A 19,037-nucleotide genomic window follows, 5' to 3' on the forward strand; every position below is an offset into this window, starting at 1 on the left:
GAGGTGGACAACAGCTCTGCGGAGGAGAATCAGCTGTTCAAAGAGGTGAAATGACTTGCTTATGGTCATACAGCAGACCCCAAGCTCCGAGCTCCATACGGAAAGGAGGAAGAAGGGCTCAGCCCCACTCCCGCCCCTCCGCCCCCGCCAGCCAGTGGCCAAGGGATGCTGCCCAGGACTCCGCAAGGACACACAGAGATTCAGGCCCCGCCCCCTGACCTTGTTCTCTGCCCCCTGGGAAGTGGAGAGCTTGTGGGAGGAAGCCTCAGGTCATTCCCCGGACAGAGTCCTCACTTGGGCGCACGCTCTGGGGTGAGGCTTCTTCGGGAAGCTGATGGCCTTGCATTCTGTGCTGAAGGGGTCCCGGACGCGTAGGAAAGCCCGGAAACCTGGAAGCCTTGGCCCAGGATGGATGGAACGCGGGAAGGAGCCAGAGGGGCAGGGCGGGAGAGAGCAAAAGCAGCACCATCTCCAAGACTGTAGGGCCCAGGGGCGGGGCGACCCCTCCCGTCTCCTCGAGGGCGGGCACAGAGGGGCCGTGAGGGCCAGGCCCTGGCTTTGTGTCCACGAGGTCTGGGCTTCCCGGCCACCTGGAGGAGCAACAAGGAGCTTCCCGGCGGGGCAAGGGCCCTTGGAGGCCCGCGCTTTCTCTGAAAGTGAAAGGAGTGGGCGGGGGGCGCGGCCGAGGCGGGGCCCAGGCGGGCAGGCCGCGCAGGCTCCGCCTCGGGGCAGTCTCGCGCCGCGGGCGCCGAGCGTCTCCAGTCCTCGCGGCGGCACGGGCTGGTGGGCTCTGCTGCGGCTCGCGTGCGGGGAGATGACCCTGCCCGGGGGCCCGACGAGCATGGCGCGGCCGGGAGGCGCGGGGCCCTGCAGCCCGGGATTGGAGCGGGCCCCGCGCCGGAGTGTCGGGGAGCTGCGCCTGCTCTTCGAGGCGCGCTGCGCGGCAGTCGCTGCCGCCGCCGCCGCAGGGGAGCCCCGGGCCCGCGGGGCCAAGAGGCGTGGGGGACAGGTCCCCAACGGGCTTCCGCGGGCTCCCCCTGCCCCGGTGATCCCACAGCTGACTGTGACAGCCGAGGAGCCGGACGTACCCCCGGCCAGCCCGGGGCCGCCGGAGCCGGAGGGTGGTTGGCTCCCGGCCGTGGGCTCCTCACACCTGCAGCAGCCGCGCCGCCTCTCCACCTCGTCGCTCTCCTCCACTGGCTCCTCGTCGCTGCTCGAGGACTCGGAGGACGATCTGCTGAGCGACAGCGAGAGCCGGAGCCGCGGCAACGTGCAGCTGGAAGCCAGCGAGGACGTGGGTCAGGTATGGGCCGCGGGGGCGGGGCCAGAGCGGGGCGCGGGGGCTGCGCGCGGCGGACCCAGCTCTGAGCTGGCGCAGGGCTGACTTCGGCGCTCGGCTCCCTCCGCCGAGGGTCTGGCCCTCACCGCCTAGCTGCGGCACTGGGGTCGCAGGAAGGCGCCGGGCCGACCTCCCGCCTTGGCAGTTTTCTCCGGGCTTCCACCGGCGGGTCGCGGCCCGGGCCCTAGGGCGTCTAAGAAGGAGAAGTGAGGAGGAGTCTGCGACCGGCCGTGGGCACCGGGTGGGGCGGGGGTGGAGATCGTGACTTGCGGGCCGGGAAGTGGGGCGGGAGGGAGCGGAGGGGCTTGGACTTGCCCCGCGAACTCTCGCAGAGAGAGAGGGGCGAACGAGTCTCCCTCTCTCCCCGCCCCCTCTCCCGCGCGGCGGCCCCACCCCCGCCGTTGCCACGGTTTCTCTCTCCTGAGTGGGAGTGGAGCAGCGCTCCAGGCTCTGCTCGGGAGCTGCCGCCGTCTGCTCCCCGCGCCCGCACGAGGCGTGGACACAGAGAAGGGAGGGGCTCGGGGCTGGGGGCTCGGGCAGGGAGTGGAACGCAGCCCTGCCCCGGTTTTCTGCTCCTAATCAAAGCCGGGAGAAGGTAAACTGAGGCTGAAGGGGGGGATCCTCCCGCTAATCGCCGCCTCCGGTAACCTGGCTGTTCCCGCGCCAGGTTTGACCCTCGGACAGCCCGGGTCAGGGTGCAGCGAAGTCATTCCCAGTGCCTGCCCCTTAGGGGTGTGCAGCCCCTGGGATAGCCATCTTGTCCCCTCTTTTTAACCAAGGCCAAATATTTTAAATAACTACGCGCGGTCAACGCGAAGGAGTTGTTCTAGATCCACGTTATGCAAGTGTCCCTGGAGCGGAGGGAGAGACGAAGGGCGCCCCGCAGGCTCTGGTGGCTCCAGGCCCGCCCAAGAAGGGCGGTGAGAGTTGCGGACGCGCGCCGGGGTGGCCTGGGCGCGGTGCGGTGCGGAGAGCCCTGAGGCGCGGCCTCCGCCTGCTGAACCCGGGCTTCGAAGCTCGTTCGGATTGGACGAGGCGGAGGAGACCCTGTAACGACTTGCTGTGATCTGTGACTCAGTTTCCCGCTGAGACTGACATTACCAGAGGGCAGCGTGATTTGTAAGGGACACAAAAGGGCTCCTAGAGCAGGAACGAACACACACACACACACACACACACACACACACACATATACACACACACGCCGCCGCCGCCCTCAAGTGTAGGGTGCGGGGAGTCCCTCTCTCCTCCCCCGGAGATAAGGATACCCGTGATCCGTGATCATTCCTAGTACAACCCTGGCTCCTACAGGGATGCGGGTGCCACCGAGGGATTTCCAGGGCGGTGGAATGTGGGGCAGTGAGAGGATTCCTTCTTTCCCACCTCCTCCGAAATAAGGAGCGGTCGTTCTGGGTGCACCGCCGCCCTGGTCAGATCTCTGCCAAGCCGAGAAGCGGGTGCAGAAGAAACAGCCCCCGGCTTCCCTATTCCGCCCCCAGTCGGAGGAGGTCCTGCAACGTAGGCAGCCGGGCTGGGGTCAAGACTCCGGAGACCGGTCGCAGCTGTGCCCCGGGCGTCTTCGGCCAGTCTCTCCCTCCCCAAGGTTCGCGGTCTTCCGGCGCGGCCAGGATCTGGAGCAGATGGCCGCCGAGGGCCCTTCCAGCTCCAAGGCTGCGGCTCCCAGGCCTTCCCAACCCCCAGCCCGCCGGGGCCTCCCCGAAGGCAAACAGGCACGGCGGTGGCAGATAAGCCAGTAGCTGTTGACAGAGGCTGCCTGCGTCCGCGTGGAAGGGCCCGGCGCGGACTTTGCCTCGCGGCCGGCCCGGGAGCGGCACAGAGCGCCCGCCCAGGCTGCCTTTAGGGCTTCCCCAGTCAGGAAGCGGAGGCCATGGGCGGGCCGCGAAGGATGCGCCTGGGCGAAGGGTCCTGCAGCAGCCCTCGGGAGCTGCCGGCTGGCCAGCCCCTTACCCGCGGGCCTGGGTACGTAACGGACTAGCTCGGAGCAAGAGGCGGCCCGGAAGGCTCTACCTCGCCTCTGCCTGGAACATACTCACACAGGGCACATGGTGTCTTGAGTGTGTCTCGGGTTCACTCAACACGGAGAGGCTCCGTCTCCTAGGAGCACCGCAAGTCCTGCCCAGAGCCTGGAGCTGGGCTCCCCCCAGAGTAGTTGGACTGGGCAACCTGCCTCCCTCCTGGGGCCCCTCTTCTGGTAGAGGAGAAAGTCGTGGGCAGAGAAACCCAGACAGATCAGGAGAGGAGTTGGGGGCCTATCCCCAAGAGCAGTTGGCATGACTGTATTCTTAGGCCTAGGCTGCCTCTTAAAACAATTTTGGGGTGTTGCTGTAGCAGAAGAGAGGGTGTTTGGCTCCTGTTCACTTGGTTCTCTTCTTTCAGTGCTCCAGGATAGGCAAGGAGACCTCGATGCCATCCTGTCCTGGCCCCAGAACTCCCACACTTCACTTTTCACTAATTATAGAGCAGAATTTAGGTTAACAGACTTCCTTTTTAAAAAGCAAATGCCCCTGGGAGGGTGAAGTCGTGGGTCACTTATACCTTAGTGCAAATCATTTTATAAATTTAAACTGATTGCTCTCACCACCACCGCCACCACAGGGAGTGCTGGTTTGATAGGGCAATGGGAACATGAGGAGGGGTTTGGGCTGGCAGAGAGCTTCGGCCAGAGACTGAGTGGTTAGAGGTAAGGAGTGGGAGTCAGGAGGTATAGGGATGAGTAGCAAAGACGAGGGTCCAATCTGGCAGAAGATACACTGAGTATCTAGTGTGATTTAAGGAGTCCTCAGGTCTTCCAAATGGAGCTTGGACAAAGGAGCATCTGAGGCTAGTATCCAGCCGTGCCCTTCCCAGAGAGAGAGAGATGTCCCCCCTATGCAGCCCCAGGGGTGAGGATCAGAAGGGGCCCCTGTGACTTCCTCAAGGACTCTTTCACATAGTCAGCTCTCCTGGGGTTTTGCCCCAAGATGCCCAGGTAGCCTTTGGCTCTGAGTTGGTTTCCCAGACTTCTGTGGGGGGAGTAGGCTGGGCCAGAGGTTGGGGCTTTGGCCCTCTTTCCAGCTAGATTTCACTCTGTAACATAATAAATCTGCTTTCTGATATCCATACAATAAAAGCCTTACCTGCTCAAAAATATCTTCCCTGCTGTTGTTCATATGCCAAAATCCCCACCCACCCACTGAAGAATGACTCTTCAAGAGCCTTTTTGGATACATGCATTTGTATCTGCGTTATGTTCCCTGGAGGAGGTAGCTCCCTAAGATGGATGCTGGTGAGTTCACTGATGACTGCATAAACTCCTTCCACGTTTGACCTGTATCCATCTCTGGCAGGGGAGCAAAATCCCGTCCTACCAACCTCAGGGGGTGGCTGGGAGGGCTCAGATGAAAGCCCTTTGTAACCTGTGGGGCCAGAACCAGCCCTAGTTGCTGTTGCTCTTGGCTGATATGATCCTCACAGAATTGGAGAGAGGAGAGTAGGTGATGACCCCATCTTACCTGAGATCATGACCTGAGCTGGAATCAGGAGTCAGACACTCAATCTGACTCACCCACCCAGGCACCCTCTACAAGGCTCTTTCTCATGCAGGGTCCCATTTGACCTCCAAAGGGAGTTGGGGTGGTAGCATGGATTTTGGGAACTGCTGGGGTGACTGGAACATGGGGAGGAGGTTGGGCCGGTAGGGAACTTTAGCCAGGGGCTGGGATGCTGGAGGCAGGGAGTGAGGGGTTATGAACTCCTCTAAGCCTTGACTTCCTTCTGTAAAATGGCAATAATGCTACCACCTTATGCACTTGACATGCATGTGCAGGATTTGAAAATCATGAGTGGGAGAAGAGGGTATAAGATAGTGCCACTGAATATACATGGCACATACATCTTCCTGGAATTTTACTTGAGGATTTGGAGGTGGGAGAGTTTTATAATAAAACTTGGATTTATTATGCAGCAGAATGCAAACCTTGTACATATTTAAAGAGTAAAAAGGGGTTTTGAAAGAGATGTCATGCTTCTAGTGGGCTGCTTCTGGCTACACCCCCAGATCCCTGGGGGTTGGACATGTGATCACACCCTAGTGTGCCATGTAGGGACTTCAGTAGGGAAACAGGAGCAGTGCTTTCTGATGGAAGATGAGAAGCGCCTGGCAGGCAGTAGGCGGTCAGTAAAGGGTGGCTCGTGTTATGACAGCAGCTATATCCTCCCAGAGGAAACAGGCTCACACAGATGAAATTCTCACTTGGGTTCACTCAGCTAAAAAGTGATAGAGCCACCTGATTCCAGTGCTCTGTCACTAACCCCGATCCCCTCCCACGGGAAAGGGCTTTCTGGTCAGCAGCCTCTCCCTGCTGAGGCCACCGTGCCAGTTCTCCCTGTCTCTCATATAACTTCCTCTGATCAGGGAGGCTGGATTTCTACATTGAGTTCTAGCCCTGTAACTCCTGCAACGCATACGTAACTCCTCTTAGGCAAGCACACTTGGGAGGAGGCAGCAGATGCACAGCTTGGATGAGCAAACCTGTGTACTTCAGAGGTTGGGCACAGGACTGATGAGTTTTGGGTGGGAAAAGGAAAGGTCCAGAGTATGAGATGCTCTCAGGATTGGGTGGAGGCCAGAAGGAATGTTTGTGAAGCAAGAGGTACACCAAAATCTACATTTCTCTCCCAGTTTCATCTGAGATGACAGGCTCTCAGCTCTGCATCCCATTTTCAAAGCTCAGGTTTCTGGGTCTAGAGTAAGAAGACCAAGGGTAGCCTGGCCCTAGCCAACTGGTGAGGAGTGATATGGCATCCAGGAATAGCAAGGGGGTCTTGGGGAGCCCCAAGTCATTCTTTCCCCAGGCCCCGCCAGGCTAGCCTCTCAGCCCTGGGCCTTTGCAAAGGTTTGTTTCCATGTTTGTCTCCCTAAATGAGAGTAACCAATGGTCCAAAGTGAATGAAACAATAATCCAGATTTGTCCAGCTTCTGCTTCATGCCAAGGAATGGGGTCCCAGGTTGGGGGGGGTGGGCACAAGGGCCGGAGCCTGTCACACTCAAACCTCATTTACTACTCATAACAACCCAGTGAGAATGATTATTTCCCCATTTTACAGATGAAGAAACTGACACTCAGAGGCTTCTCAGGCCCCCGAATCTCCTGAGGCATTGTTAGAAATGCAAATTTTTTTAAATTAAAGATTTTTATTTATTTGACAGAGAGAGAGACACAGTGAGAGAGGGAACACAAGCAGGGGGAGTGGGAGAGGGAGAAGCAGGCTTCCCACAGAGCAGGGAGCCCGATGTGGGGCTCGATCCCAGGACCCTGGGATCATGACCTGAGCCAAAGGCGGACGCCTAATGACTGAGCCACGCAGGAACCCCGTGTCTGCATTTTTTTTTTTAACATGGGTGACCATCATGTGATTCTCATGCTCAGGAAAGTTCTAAATCCTTGACGGAACACTTTAGTAACCTACCCACACAGCTGGAGCAGCAGAACTGGGGTGCAAACCTGAGCCTTCTGGCTCTAAGTCCAGGGCTCTTTTCAGCACGGTGGAGAAGCTGGATATCTGTCATCACCCTGTACCTGTCTCAGTGTCCTCCACACAGGCTCACAATAAACTTTCCTTGAGTGAGTTAGTGAGTGAATGAATCGCGGGACCCTAGCTGCTTGCGGTGGGCTGGAGCCGGAGGAGACCCTATGCCAAAGGAGGGAGGGCTTATGCATTGCCGAGACGCCAACGTGCGCGCCCGGGACCTGTCGCTTTCAGAAAAGCCACTGGCAGAAGATCCGGACCATGGTGAATCTGCCCGTCATGAGCCCTTTCAAGAAGCGCTACGCCTGGGTGCAGCTGGCTGGGCACACGGGTGAGCACAGGGCAGGAGCCGCTGGGGTGGGCGGGTGCCCGGGGAAGGAAGGGACCAGGCAGCGCTAACTGGTGCCAGTCCGCAGGGAGTTTCAAGGCGGCTGGCACCAGCGGGCTGATCCTGAAGCGCAGCTCAGAGCCAGAGCGCTACTGCCTGGCGCGGCTCATGGCGGACGCGCTGCGCGGCTGCGTGCCCGCCTTCCACGGCGTGGTGGAGCGCGATGGCGAGAGCTACTTGCAGTTGCAAGACCTGCTCGACGGCTTCGATGGGCCCTGCGTCCTTGACTGCAAGATGGGCGTCAGGTACACGTGCCCTGCCCGTCCGGGCGGGGGCACAGGGCGGGGATGAGCGCTCTCCCGGGTGCCCAGAGCCGCGCCGGACCGGGTCCCGGCGTGCGCTCTCTTATGCCCCGATCGCTGCCTGCGCGTCCGCAGGACTTACCTGGAGGAGGAGCTGACCAAAGCCCGCGAGCGGCCCAAGCTGCGGAAGGACATGTACAAGAAGATGCTGGCGGTAGACCCCGCGGCGCCTACCGAGGAGGAGCACGCGCAGCGCGCCGTCACCAAGCCGCGCTACATGCAGTGGCGAGAAGGCATCAGCTCCAGCACCACGCTCGGCTTCCGCATCGAAGGCATCAAGGTGGGCCAGGCCCGCTAAGCTTTGCAGCGCCCTGGCCCTCCCTCTGCCCTAACCCCACTGCGCGGTGTCTGCCCTCCTTGTTGACCCCCACCACGAGGCACCCTCCGGCGGCCTTCCCGCCGTCCCTGGCAGCCAACGTCCTGGGAGGCACCGCTACTCTAGCCTGATCCTCTCCCCTCGAGCAGAGGACAGACAAGGGGACCCTGACACTTCCTGTCCCACTTCCTTCAGAAAGCTGACGGCTCCTGCAGCACTGACTTTAAGACCACGCGAAGCCGGGAGCAGGTGATTCGCGTCTTCGAGGAGTTTGTGCAAGGGGATGCGGAAGTGCTGGTGAGCGCCTGATCCTAAAACCTTGAGGGGGTTGGGGAACCTGAAATCGAGGGGTGCCCCTAGGTCATCCAGTCTGGTGCCCTCGCCTGTGACCCCCATCGTAGCATGTAGGCACCTGGGGGCCTGTGTCTTCCTCATCACGGTATCTGCCAAGCCAAGCATGCATCATGGCCCCTGATAGTAGCAGAGGCTCAATTAGTATTTGGTTGATCTGCTCTCCTATCCTATCCTGCCCTCTCCAGAGGAGGTATCTGAACCGCCTGCAGCAGATCCGGGACACGCTGGAGGTCTCTGAGTTCTTTAGGAGGCACGAGGTAAGAGGGGGTAGGCTCACGTGCCGGAGCTGTGATCTGTGAGGGCTACCCAGGAATACGATGGGGGGCTTCTCCAGGAAAGGGCTTCGGCCTGACCGTGTGGGGCTCGGCAGGTGATTGGCAGCTCGCTACTCTTCGTGCACGATCACTGCCATCGCGCGGGTGTGTGGCTCATCGACTTCGGCAAGACCACGCCCCTCCCCGACGGCCAGACCCTGGACCACCGGCGGCCCTGGGAGGAGGGCAACCGCGAGGACGGCTATTTGCTGGGGCTGGACAATCTCATTAGCATCCTGGCCAGCCTGGCAGAGAGATGAGGCTGGGCCCCAGTTCTAACAGACGGACCTGCGGCTGCGTCCCCGCCATGCATGCCGGAGAGAGACTGAAACCCCGTGCTGCGGGGCGGTTCACACGGTTCTGCAGGGCCAGGTGCCAACCACTATGGGACGCACTGCACACGCTGGGGGCTGTCCCCCATACAAGACCCAGAGTTCCCAGAACCGATGGCACTAATTAACAGAGGGGGTGGGGGAGGGGTGGCTGGGACAATGGGCTCCTTCCTCAGCCCAGCTCTTCTGAGGGGGCTGCATATCTCTCTCTCAAGGCCAAATAATTAATTTTATTTCGCAGGCACTAGATCTATTGGTCTAACCTCCCACACTACAATGGACAGCCTTTCCCAATAAAACTCAAAAACACCAGCTTTGGTGACTCAGGCCTCATCCCCTCCCTCCTCTGATCCCTTTCTCACTTCCCTGGCATCCCTCATGTCCACTCAGATCACTGGAGGGTATGAGAAGAGCTCTTTATTAGAGGCATCTGTAGGACTGGGGACTGCCCAGATGAAGGATTCTCATGGGGGAAGGGTAATCCAGAGAAGGCTTCCCGTAGGAGACAGTTTCAACCTCTGGTCCCAAAGACAAAAGGCCAGAGAGGCCAAGCTCCTCACCAGGAAGCCTGAGCTGGTTTCCAGGATGGAGGGTCCAGTGGTGCCAGGCCAGCCCTGAGACAGGCCCAGACATGCAGCACAGACTGCAGGGGACAGAGGCTCCTGGAATAACAAGCTCCCTAGAAGCCTGGGGAGGAGTGCAGGGAGGAACCACTGCTACTGTCAGTGCCTGAGTCCTCACCTTCGGGGCCCCTTGGGGCCCAAGAGCCATAGGGAGGATGCCTTTGGATGCCTTTGGAATCCCCCCTGAGGTTGGAAGTACTTGGATTTGGGGGTCTTGAGGCTAGAGTGCAGTCAGGGGCCAACGATGCTCCCTCCCCAGCTCTTTAAGCTCTCAAGATTCAGTTCCTGGGCCTGTGGGGATCTTAGGCCCTCCAAAGACCTGCTCCCCAGCCCAGAAGTCCCTTCCTGCTCTAGGGTGGGCCCCAGCTCCGTTGGCAGGGGTGAATTCAGCACATCAGGGTCCTGTAATGGGAGGGCAGGAGAGCAGGGGATCACAGCATTGTTCCACGGCTGCCCTCCTGACCCTCAAGATCAAGATGGTCAAGGCAGAAGAGGGGGCACACCTGAATTCAGTATCGAAGATGCTCCAGGATGGCAGCAAAACTGGGGCGGAGTTCAGACGGATGCTGCCAACATTGGGTCATGATATGGTACCTGGGGAGAGGCAGGAGTTTGTCCCACCCAAGGCTGTGAAGGACCTTCTTCCCTGGACAACACTCCATACTCACACAGGCCCTGGACAGCCCCTGGGAGGGCCCATCCGTCTCCCTCTGCGATGAAGTACAGCACGTCCTGGTTGGTGCCCCCAGGGTAGGGCATGTATCCTAATGAGAAGAGCTCCCAGAGCAGCACCCCAAAAGACCTGCATCATGAGTGGGGGAACTGAATGAAGCTTATCAGGCACAGTCTCCCCTTTGCCTCACATGAGGTGGCCCAAGGCCAGGGAGGGAGTGGGGTGTGTTATCACCAGGAATCTGTCTTGAATGTGAAGATGCCCTCCAAGAAGGCCTCTGGGGACATCCACTTGACCAGCAGCAGAGCCCAGCCCCCCTGGTGGTAACAGCTGCCTCTATAGGAGGGAGGAGGGGCATGATGAGTTAGTTGCTCAAGTGCCACCAGAGTGCTGGTAAACTCCCCTGGAGCGGCAGCCTCCCCACCTCCCCAGGTCCCACACCTGTAGATCTTTTGCCATCCCAAAGTGTCCAATCTTGGCCACTCGGCTGGGCCCAGTACAGCTCAGCAGGCAGTCCCTGGCAGCAATGTCCCTGCAGGCAAAAAAATCCCCACCAAAACTCAGAAGCTCTGGCTCTGATCCGTTTCCATAAAAGTTATGTGGAAGAGCTCTTCCTTGGGGAGAGAGTTGGGCTGCTCCCCTACCCCCTGCGAGCCAGGATCGCTCCCAGCCTGTGGATGAAGTGATTTTCCTCCAGGTAGTAGCAGCCCTGGGCTATGTCTTGGGCCAGCTGGAGCAGGTCCCGCATCGCCAGAAGTGATGGCTGGCCCTGGGTAGGGCAGAGGGTACCTTAGTCCGTGCTTGTTTTGGGACACGTGGATAGGATCTTTATTTTTTTACTTTTATTTTTTAAGAGATTTTATTTATTTGAGAGAGCAAGAGAGCACAGGCGGGGCAGGGCGTGGCGGGGGGGCGGGCAGAGGGAGAAGCGGACTCACTGCTGAGCAAGGAGCCCAATGCAGGGCTCCATTCCAGGACCCTGGGATCATGACCCAAGCCCAGGGCAGACGTTTAACCAACTGAGCCACCCAGGCGCCCTGGACAGGGTCTTTAGATGGGCTCGGAGCGGGCTGGGAGAAGGGTCTTACCAAGCGTGGCCAGCTCTTCCTCAGGAAACTCTTCATATCCTCTCCAGACATCAACTCGAGCAGAATTAGGTGAGGGGCAGTCCAGAGGCTGAGCGCCACACAGTGCACAATGTTCTGATGGCTGAACTTGCTGAGTGGGAGGTGCACATACCCCAGTTGCCAGCAGGGAGGGAAACCAGGCTCGAGGTTCCACAAAACTGGAGACAGGCTCTGTATTCCTAGACCTGCTACCTCTCAGCCCCAGGGTGAAGTGCAACCGTCCTGGCAGGCAATTCTGCTCTCACCTTCCACCCCTGCCCCTAGCCCCCGGTGCACCTGATGATGAGTGCCTCCCTGAGGAAACCCAGCTCATCCTGAGGAGAGCAGTTCTGGCAGGGTCTGGGGAGGGAGAGTGCTCCTGAGCTCCCCCAGACACTTCAGGAGAGTGGGTTGACTCTAGGTCCAGCAACTGTTCCAGAAGTTCCACCCCTCTCACCTTGACAGCCACCTGCAGGGGGCTGGGGTCCCCAAGAAGGCCATTTACCAGTTCCTCATAGACTTCTCCAAAGGCACCATGGCCCAGGGCTCTGCAGGAAGACAGGTTGGAAGGGAGTGGGTGGCTGGCCCTGAGGAAGTGTCCTAGAGGGTCTAGTGCCTCCTTTTTACCTCCTTGCCATCCCCTATGTGCCCAGGCGGCCCCATCTGAGGACTCAGGTCTTCCTGCATCATGGTATCTCCCCAAGTACAAGCCCTACAGAGGCGATGTTGACTGGCACAGAATCAGGGCAGAAGAGAGAGAAGGTATGGGCTCAGGGTGGGGGTGGGAGTCTGTGACGAGGTTTTCCTTATGTCCTTGCAGACACCCTGGGTAGAGGCAACCCTTGCTCCAAAGGAATCATAGGGCCCCCACCGTCCTAGAATTGGGGATGACAGCTGACCTTTGACAAGTTACTCTGCCTTTTGGAACTTCTCTGACCTCTATCTCCTCCACACGGAGGCTTGTGGCCAGATGGTCTCTGTGAACCATAATTCACCACAGCAGGGCACAGGATGGGAGTGAGAGGAATTCAGAGTGCACAGGTTCTCAGCGGAGGGGGAGAATTTACTTGAGCAGGGTGACATTGGCTGGGAAAACTTCTGTAAGCCCTGGGGGCAGAGACCAGGCCCAGGCCCAGCCAAACCCCACCTGGCAGTAGTAAGGGTTGAGGGCTGTCTTGATGGTGGAGATTGAAGATTGCTCAGCTCAAGCTCAGGGCCTGGCAGCTTTGTCCCCCACAGGCCCTGCCACTTTTTATGGTTCACTGAGGAAGAAGGGCAAACTCTATATGTGCCCATCTGGCCCACCCTGCTTTGCCACCCCTCCGCCCAGGACATCTCTCCAGATGCCCATTAAAGCAAACGTCTTCCCTGGGCCTCCGCAGCTGCTTCTACTCTTAGAATCCCAGAGGAGCCCACCACTGCTCTGCTGGAAGCAGGGGTCTTGAAATCAGCTACGTCTATCCCTGGGACCCCACACACAACTCAGTGAAGAGGTGGGCAGCCTTGAATCAGCCATGCCTGCTGGATGTTCCTTACCCAGAATCAGGGCCCCACACACCATAAGGAGGCTCAGTGTAGAGGTCACACGACAGTCACGAACAGAACCAGAGGGACCTGGTGGGGTGGGCAGGTCTAGGGAGACGTCGAGACACCTCCAGTGGGAAGCTCCTCTCTGTCCCCCTTCTCAAATTTTACCCGTGCCTCAAGACTCAGCCTAAGTGTTAACTTCTCCCTGATACTTGTCCTAGATAAAAGCAACCTTTCCCTCCTGAGAACCCCTAAAACACTTTAAGCCTCTCATGGCAACTGTCACTTTAAAAGATATCTATATCTAAATCTAGATACATATCTGGGTGCCTGGGTGGCTCAATCGTTAAGCATCTGCCTTCGGCTCAGGTCATGATCCCAGGGTCCTGGGATAGAGTCCCACCTCGGGCCCCCTGCTCAGTGGGGAGTCTGCTTCTCCCTCTCCCCTTGCCCCTTCCCCCTGCTCATGCTCTCTCTCACGCATTCTCTCCCTCTCTCTCAAATAGATAAAATCTTAAAAAAAAATAAATCTAGATACATATCTAGATAGATAAATAGGTAGATAGATAGATCACCCTTTCCATACTAGACCACTAGTCTACATGCTCCTTGAAGGCAGAGCATACACTGAAGCGTATCCAATCTCCTGCCCAACACCCGGAATGGTGCCTGGCACACCACCAGTCATCTTTTCCACTACCCTCCTGTTCCTCCCAGCCCATGGCCCCAGGAGTCCAGACTTTGGACAAAGGCAGAACTCACCCATGCAAGTGATGTTATCTGCAGCTAGCTCCATGCCCTCTGGGGCATTTGGCTAACCAGAACTCTGCCTGACATTGGCAGTCTTTCAAAAGGCAATGACTACAGTTGAGGTGCAGTCGGATCTCCACTTCTCCATGGCTCTCCATGACTATGAGTAAAAGAATGGATATTGCAGGGTGAGGGTGGGGGACAGACATACTTTTCCAGCTACGTGGTTAATTCCAGCCCTGGACTTTGGAACAATGAGCAGTACCAGGCATTTGGGGGTGGGAGGGGAGGGCTTGGAGAACTTCTGTCAAGCCTGTATACTTCCTCTTCTGGGATCCTTGAGCTCGCAGATTGAGCTTGAGAATTCATAGTAGGAGATATTTGACAAGTGCCCCAGAATGCCCCATACTGGCATCACAACTGACAGCCCAGTTCTCGAGTATTCTTGTGCTATGCAAGAACCAGATAGTTCACAGCATAGAGTTGGTGGCTCAAATGGGAGTGGGCTCAGGGATTGAGGAATAGGCTAGGCCAGGCTGAGATGAGGTGCGGGTAGGGGCCAACACCTGCCAGAGGTTGCAGGTAGGGTTCACCGCTAGGGTGTATGAAAGATACCCCATCTTCCCCATCAACTCACAGGATGTCATTCTCTGAGGCATCACCGCCTGGAAATTGAACGTGATAGAGGGTTTGGCTACAAAATGGGGGGAGGAAGGGACACACAAATGGGAAGCTGGCTTAATAGTGGGGAAGCTGTTCTCTCCCAGTGCAAATCCTAGAGTCGCCCTCCCTACACTAGCATTACAATACAGGTGCTGCCAGCTCATAAGTGGGAGCCGGGAGCCAGACGGGTGGGGTGGGAGTCATCAGCTGGAGCCTAAAGGCCTGGCTCAGGCTGGCTGGGACAACCTCCTTGTCTGCCTGAAATCCTCTGACTCCATGTCCTCAGCTATAAAACGGGAGAGGCCCAATCCACATGTTCCATTTTTGTGAGAATGGAGAAGGTGTGTATAAAGTACTTATGAACGGGATGGCTCAGACAGACCCAAAGGCTCTGTCTCTTTACACCAGTGATTTCCAAACTCTGGAATGTATTAAAATCACCCGGAGGATTGATTAAAACACAGATGGCTAGGAGACTTCCCTAGTTTCTGATTCAGTAGGTCAATGCTGGAAATTTGCATTTCTAACAACTTCTTAGGTGGTGCTAATACTACTGGTTCAGAAACCACACTTGGAGAACTACTAATTTAAATTATCCCGCCCTGGGGCCCTGATTGGCTCAGTCAGTTGGGTGTCAGACTCTTGATTTCGGCTCAGGTCATGATCTCAGGGTCCTGGGATGGAGACCCAGGTGGAGCCTGGAGGTGAGCCTCACCAAACACTCTGCCCTGGATGTGGAGCCTGCTTAAGATTCTCTCTCTTTGCCCCTCTGCACCCCCCTTCTCTCTCTCTGAGAATATATATAGATATATCTAGATATATCTATATATGCCTATATATATGCCTATATATAGATATATCTAGATATATCTATGAGAATATATATATGAGAATATATCTATCTATCTATCTGTATATAATAATGATAATAAATTATCCCAGCCTTTCTGCCTCTCTGCTCAGTTTGCTAACTCAGCAAGCTCTAAGTTCCTGGGACTGCTGTAAAACAAAGAGACCTGTTGTGACTTAAAAAAAAAAGGTCCTGGATTTAAATGAAAATCTAGGGAATCCTGTCCGCTTGTGTGATTTGCAACTTACTTGATCTCTGTTTTTTTCTTTTTTCTTTTTAAGATTTTATTTATTTATTTGACAGAGACACAGCGAGAGAGGGAAAACAAGCAGGGGGAGTGGGGGAGGTAGAAGCAGGCTTCCCGCGGAGCAGGGAGCTGGATGCGGGGCTCGATTCCAGGACCCTGGGATCGTGACCTGGGCTGAAGGCAGACGCTTAACGACTGAGCCACCCAGGCACCCCAGATCTATTTTCTTTTTATTTCATTTATTTATTTATTAAGATTTTATTTTATTTTTTATTTGACAGAGAGAGAGACACAGCGAGAGAGGGAACACAAGCAGGGGGAGTGGGAGAGGGAGAAGCAGGCTTCCCGCTGAGCAGGGAGCCTGATGCGGGGCTCAATCCCAGGACCCTGGGATCATGACCTGAGCCGAAGACAGATGCTTAACGACTGAGCCACCCAGGCGCCCCAGATCTATTTTCTTTTTAAAAAGATTTATGAGACACAGCAAGAGAGGGAGCTCGTGCACGCGTGGGGGAGGGGCAGAAGGAGAGAAAGAATCTTAAGCAGACTCCACACTGAGCGTGGAACCCTAGGTGGTGCTCCGTCTCCTGATCCTGAGATCTGGACCTGAGCTGAAACCCAGTCAGACACTTAACCGACTGAGCCACCCAGGTGTCCCTACTTAATCTCTTTTTAAGAGCTCTTACTCTACTTGCTCTGGGGCCCAGAGGGGGTGCTCAACCCCTTCCCCACCTATCCCTCAGAGGGCCTGTTGTAAGGTTCCAACGCCACTTCACCCTGGGAGCTGCCGCGCTGCCCTCCTCGAGAGTGCACCTTCCCTGGGAGCCGCTCCGCCTCCACCCGCAATACAGGCCCCGCCGCCGCCCCCGAAGCCGCCCGCTGCGGCCCAGCCCCGGCCGCCCTCCTTCCCCTCCCGCAGGGAGCGGCCCGCCTGCGGAGAGGGGGCCCGCGACGTCCAGCCGCCCCTCCACCTGCGGGGCGACAGCCGGATGACTGGCAGCGGGGATTGGGAGCACGCCCGCCTCTCCCCGCCGCCCGGCGCTGCCTCTCCCTTGCTCCCGGGCGCCGCCGAACGGTTCTCGTTTCTCAGGGGCGGCCTGAAGCCGGCCTCGGTCCCGCCGCCTTAGGCCCGCCCGCCTCCTCCGGCCGCCACCCGCAGTGGCTCCAGCTCGACGGCGCGCTCCAGCCGTCGAGTGAGGACCGGGCACCAGGTACTGGAGTAAGGGTCCGGGCTCCTGGCCGAGCCCAGGGACTGGGGACCCCAAGGCCCGAAGAGCTTGTGTGTGCGCGCCCGCAGCAAGAAGTTTGGGACCCCAACGCGGATTGCTGGGGGCGGGAGCTGACCGCGCGGGGGCAAGCACGTACCGGAGAGACAGAAGTGGCGCCCCCGCCGCCCCCGCCGCCCCCGCCGGCTCCCGCCCAGCGCCGCGACCCGGAGACCCCTGCGGCCCCCTCCGTCGCCGCGTCCTCCGCAGCGGTCCAAGACTCTCCGAGGCAGATGCGCTGGCTCTCCGGGCTCCCCTGCGGGCAGCGGGCGCCAGATTCGGCAGGGCCCGGGACGCTCCCCTCGCAGCGCCGCCCTCTCGTCCCGGAGGAGCGCCCCCTCGCTCCGCCCGGCCCTAGCCCTGAGGAGCTCGAGCCGCCCCTTCCCGCTGGCTCCGCTTACTCCCGGACAGGCGTCCTCCTCTCCCTGCTGCCCTACTAGGATGTGAAGCGGCTGCCCGCGACCAAGGGAGAAGACCGCGGAGACGGGGACGCCGTGCGCCCGCCACAGGTGGTTCTTGGCGCCTTTGCCCCCCGCAGCTCCGTAAGCTGAGATCCTGCAGGAAGAGGACGCCGAGTCGCTGGCCCTCGTTCTTCGGTCCTCGGGCTGCCCGCCTGCGGCAGAGGTTAGTGACGAAAGCCGCTCCAGAATTTGTTATCTGAGGGACGTAAGAGGCTGTAGTCAATTTAGAAAAGACGGGGAGACTAGGTCCGCACACCAGAAAATTCGATTTTACACTTATTTTAGGAGGCTTAATGGGGGGGGGGTAGTTTCAAGCCACCGCTTGGCGCCGCCGCTGGTTAAGGGCTCTCCATTTGCAGGGAACAGGCCCCTAGGTACTGGATAATTCAGTGGCCATCATTGCCACCTTCCCTGGTTCCGCTGGAAGAAGGGACAGAGTCGCTAGGGCCACACGGGGTTGTGAAATACCCTACGTCAACGTAGTGTGCCCGAGGCCTTGGGTCCCCTGACTTTAGAACCTCAGACACTAGGGTCACCACCCACCTCTCCCTGCCCCACACTTACAGGTACTCGCTGGTGGCTGGTGCCTGCCACAGCTGCATGCCTTTCAGAGGCTCGGTGGCCCCCACTGTCACCACCACGCTGCTGCCGCTGTGTGCCTTGTTGCACTGTGCTTATGTGGGTCCTTGCCGGCTGCTGGCCCCACAGAAGGAGAACAGCAAAGGCCCTTCAGTGCCTGGGAGCAGGGAGGGAGGAAAGGGTTAGAGAGCATCTGCCCTGGCCTGGTAAGGTGTGCAGAGAAGGGAGGAAGAGCCTGGAGCTGACCTGGGGGAATTAGGGGAGAAGCTGGCTCTAAGCCACTAGGTGAGGCGGTGACGTTCACATCTTGGGGGCTAGGAGCTGGCAGCGACAGGGGTGAGGATGGCAGAAAAGGTGCCTGGGACCCCAAGCTGGAGCGGAGAATGGCTCCTGAAAGGTGACAAGAAGACAGCGGGATTGGGAGAGGTGGCAGAAGATAAAGAGAGAACCTCTCAACAGCTGGCCCTTGCCCCTTGTGGCCGTGGTCCTAACCCCACCCAGCTAGGGCACACCAGCACCTGGAAGCCAGCCCTGACCAACTCCAGTTGCTGAAGCCCCTTGGGGTGCCCGCTGATACCTCTGCAAGTTTCTCTCCTGGGGAGTCCTTCCCAGTGAATGACCTGGGGGCTGCACTGAGTTTGGTCTTGCAGGCGCCCCCCATCCTTTCCTCAACCTAGCTAGGTGGTGTGACCCCCAGCGGTGCTGAGACCCCAGGGCCTGTCCCTCCTTCCCAAGCTGCGTGATGGGGAACCTTGATTTCAGGCCCGCACTGGGCTTCTGGGCCCACTCACCAGGAACACTGGCCCAGAAGCATTGGCCTTGAGGGTTCCAGGCCTCTGGGGGAGCCACTAGAACCCAGTCTGTCTCAACTGCTGTTCCCAAGCCTAGGAAGATGCCTCTAGCCAGATGGTTCCTTGACTGAGGTACCTCGCCCATTGCTCTAAGCCACAGCAGCAGCCAGCCTGAGCAGTCCCTGGCTTGTTCAGCCTGCCACAGCTAGGGTTGTGGACTCAGACTTTGTCATCTTGGCCTGCCTGCCCCTTATAGCAGAGTCCATCTGCTTGCTAGACACTGCGGGTCCTAAAGCTGGCCTGGCCACTCCCACCTCAGACCCCAGGATGCTGAAGGAGGGAAGGGTGGGGCATGTGGGCAGCTAGGTCCCCACGCTTCCTGGAAGATCCTTGCGAGCACCCCTCCAAAGGCTGTCTGGATCCCAGGGTAGGGGAGAAAGTCCCCCCCCCTTTGAGACAGGAGTGTGGAAAAAGTGGCAAGCCATACCCCAGACACCCTGCCCAGGCTTCTAGGTCTTTCTAGCTCTTTCACATCAGGAGCAGCGGGGTGAGTGCTTCATTGGTGGTGGGATGTGGGTGTGTGTAATAACATATGGGAAGTGCTCTTTTTTTTTTTTTAAAGATCTTA

At 58.2% G+C, this 19,037-nt stretch overlaps 2 protein-coding genes across 2 annotated transcripts; one reads left to right on the forward strand and one right to left on the reverse strand.

Moving 5' to 3' along the window:
- The first annotated feature begins 748 nt into the window (after window positions 1-748).
- ITPKA (inositol-trisphosphate 3-kinase A) lies at window positions 749-9,193 on the forward strand. The gene is made up of 7 exons (XM_025884485.2): window positions 749-1,303; window positions 7,103-7,199; window positions 7,285-7,501; window positions 7,634-7,838; window positions 8,070-8,171; window positions 8,414-8,485; window positions 8,599-9,193. Exons 1-7 carry the CDS (start codon window positions 815-817, stop codon window positions 8,800-8,802), a joined length of 1,386 nt encoding a protein of 461 aa, XP_025740270.1. The 5' UTR covers window positions 749-814; the 3' UTR covers window positions 8,803-9,193.
- A 309-nt stretch (window positions 9,194-9,502) lies between these two features.
- On the reverse strand, window positions 9,503-18,279 carry LTK (leukocyte receptor tyrosine kinase). Its single transcript, XM_073877465.1, is given in 26 exon segments — window positions 9,503-9,899; window positions 10,001-10,091; window positions 10,166-10,208; window positions 10,211-10,299; window positions 10,405-10,506; window positions 10,610-10,702; window positions 10,842-10,939; window positions 11,259-11,388; window positions 11,574-11,624; window positions 11,626-11,636; window positions 11,734-11,824; window positions 12,344-12,464; window positions 12,467-12,538; window positions 12,813-12,908; window positions 13,566-13,609; window positions 13,611-13,713; window positions 14,120-14,218; window positions 16,127-16,278; window positions 16,330-16,395; window positions 16,397-16,442; window positions 16,445-16,493; window positions 16,658-16,834; window positions 16,980-17,133; window positions 17,604-17,775; window positions 17,865-18,105; window positions 18,196-18,279. Coding segments are annotated over 26 exon segments (2,763 nt in total). The 3' UTR covers window positions 9,503-9,611.
- Between the last annotated feature and the right edge of the window lie 758 nt (window positions 18,280-19,037).

This window comes from Callorhinus ursinus, unplaced genomic scaffold (genome assembly GCF_003265705.2).
Source record: "Callorhinus ursinus isolate GAN/ISIS: 27379988/994484 unplaced genomic scaffold, GSC_fseal_2.0 scaffold25, whole genome shotgun sequence".
Classification (NCBI taxonomy): domain Eukaryota; kingdom Metazoa; phylum Chordata; class Mammalia; order Carnivora; family Otariidae; genus Callorhinus; species Callorhinus ursinus.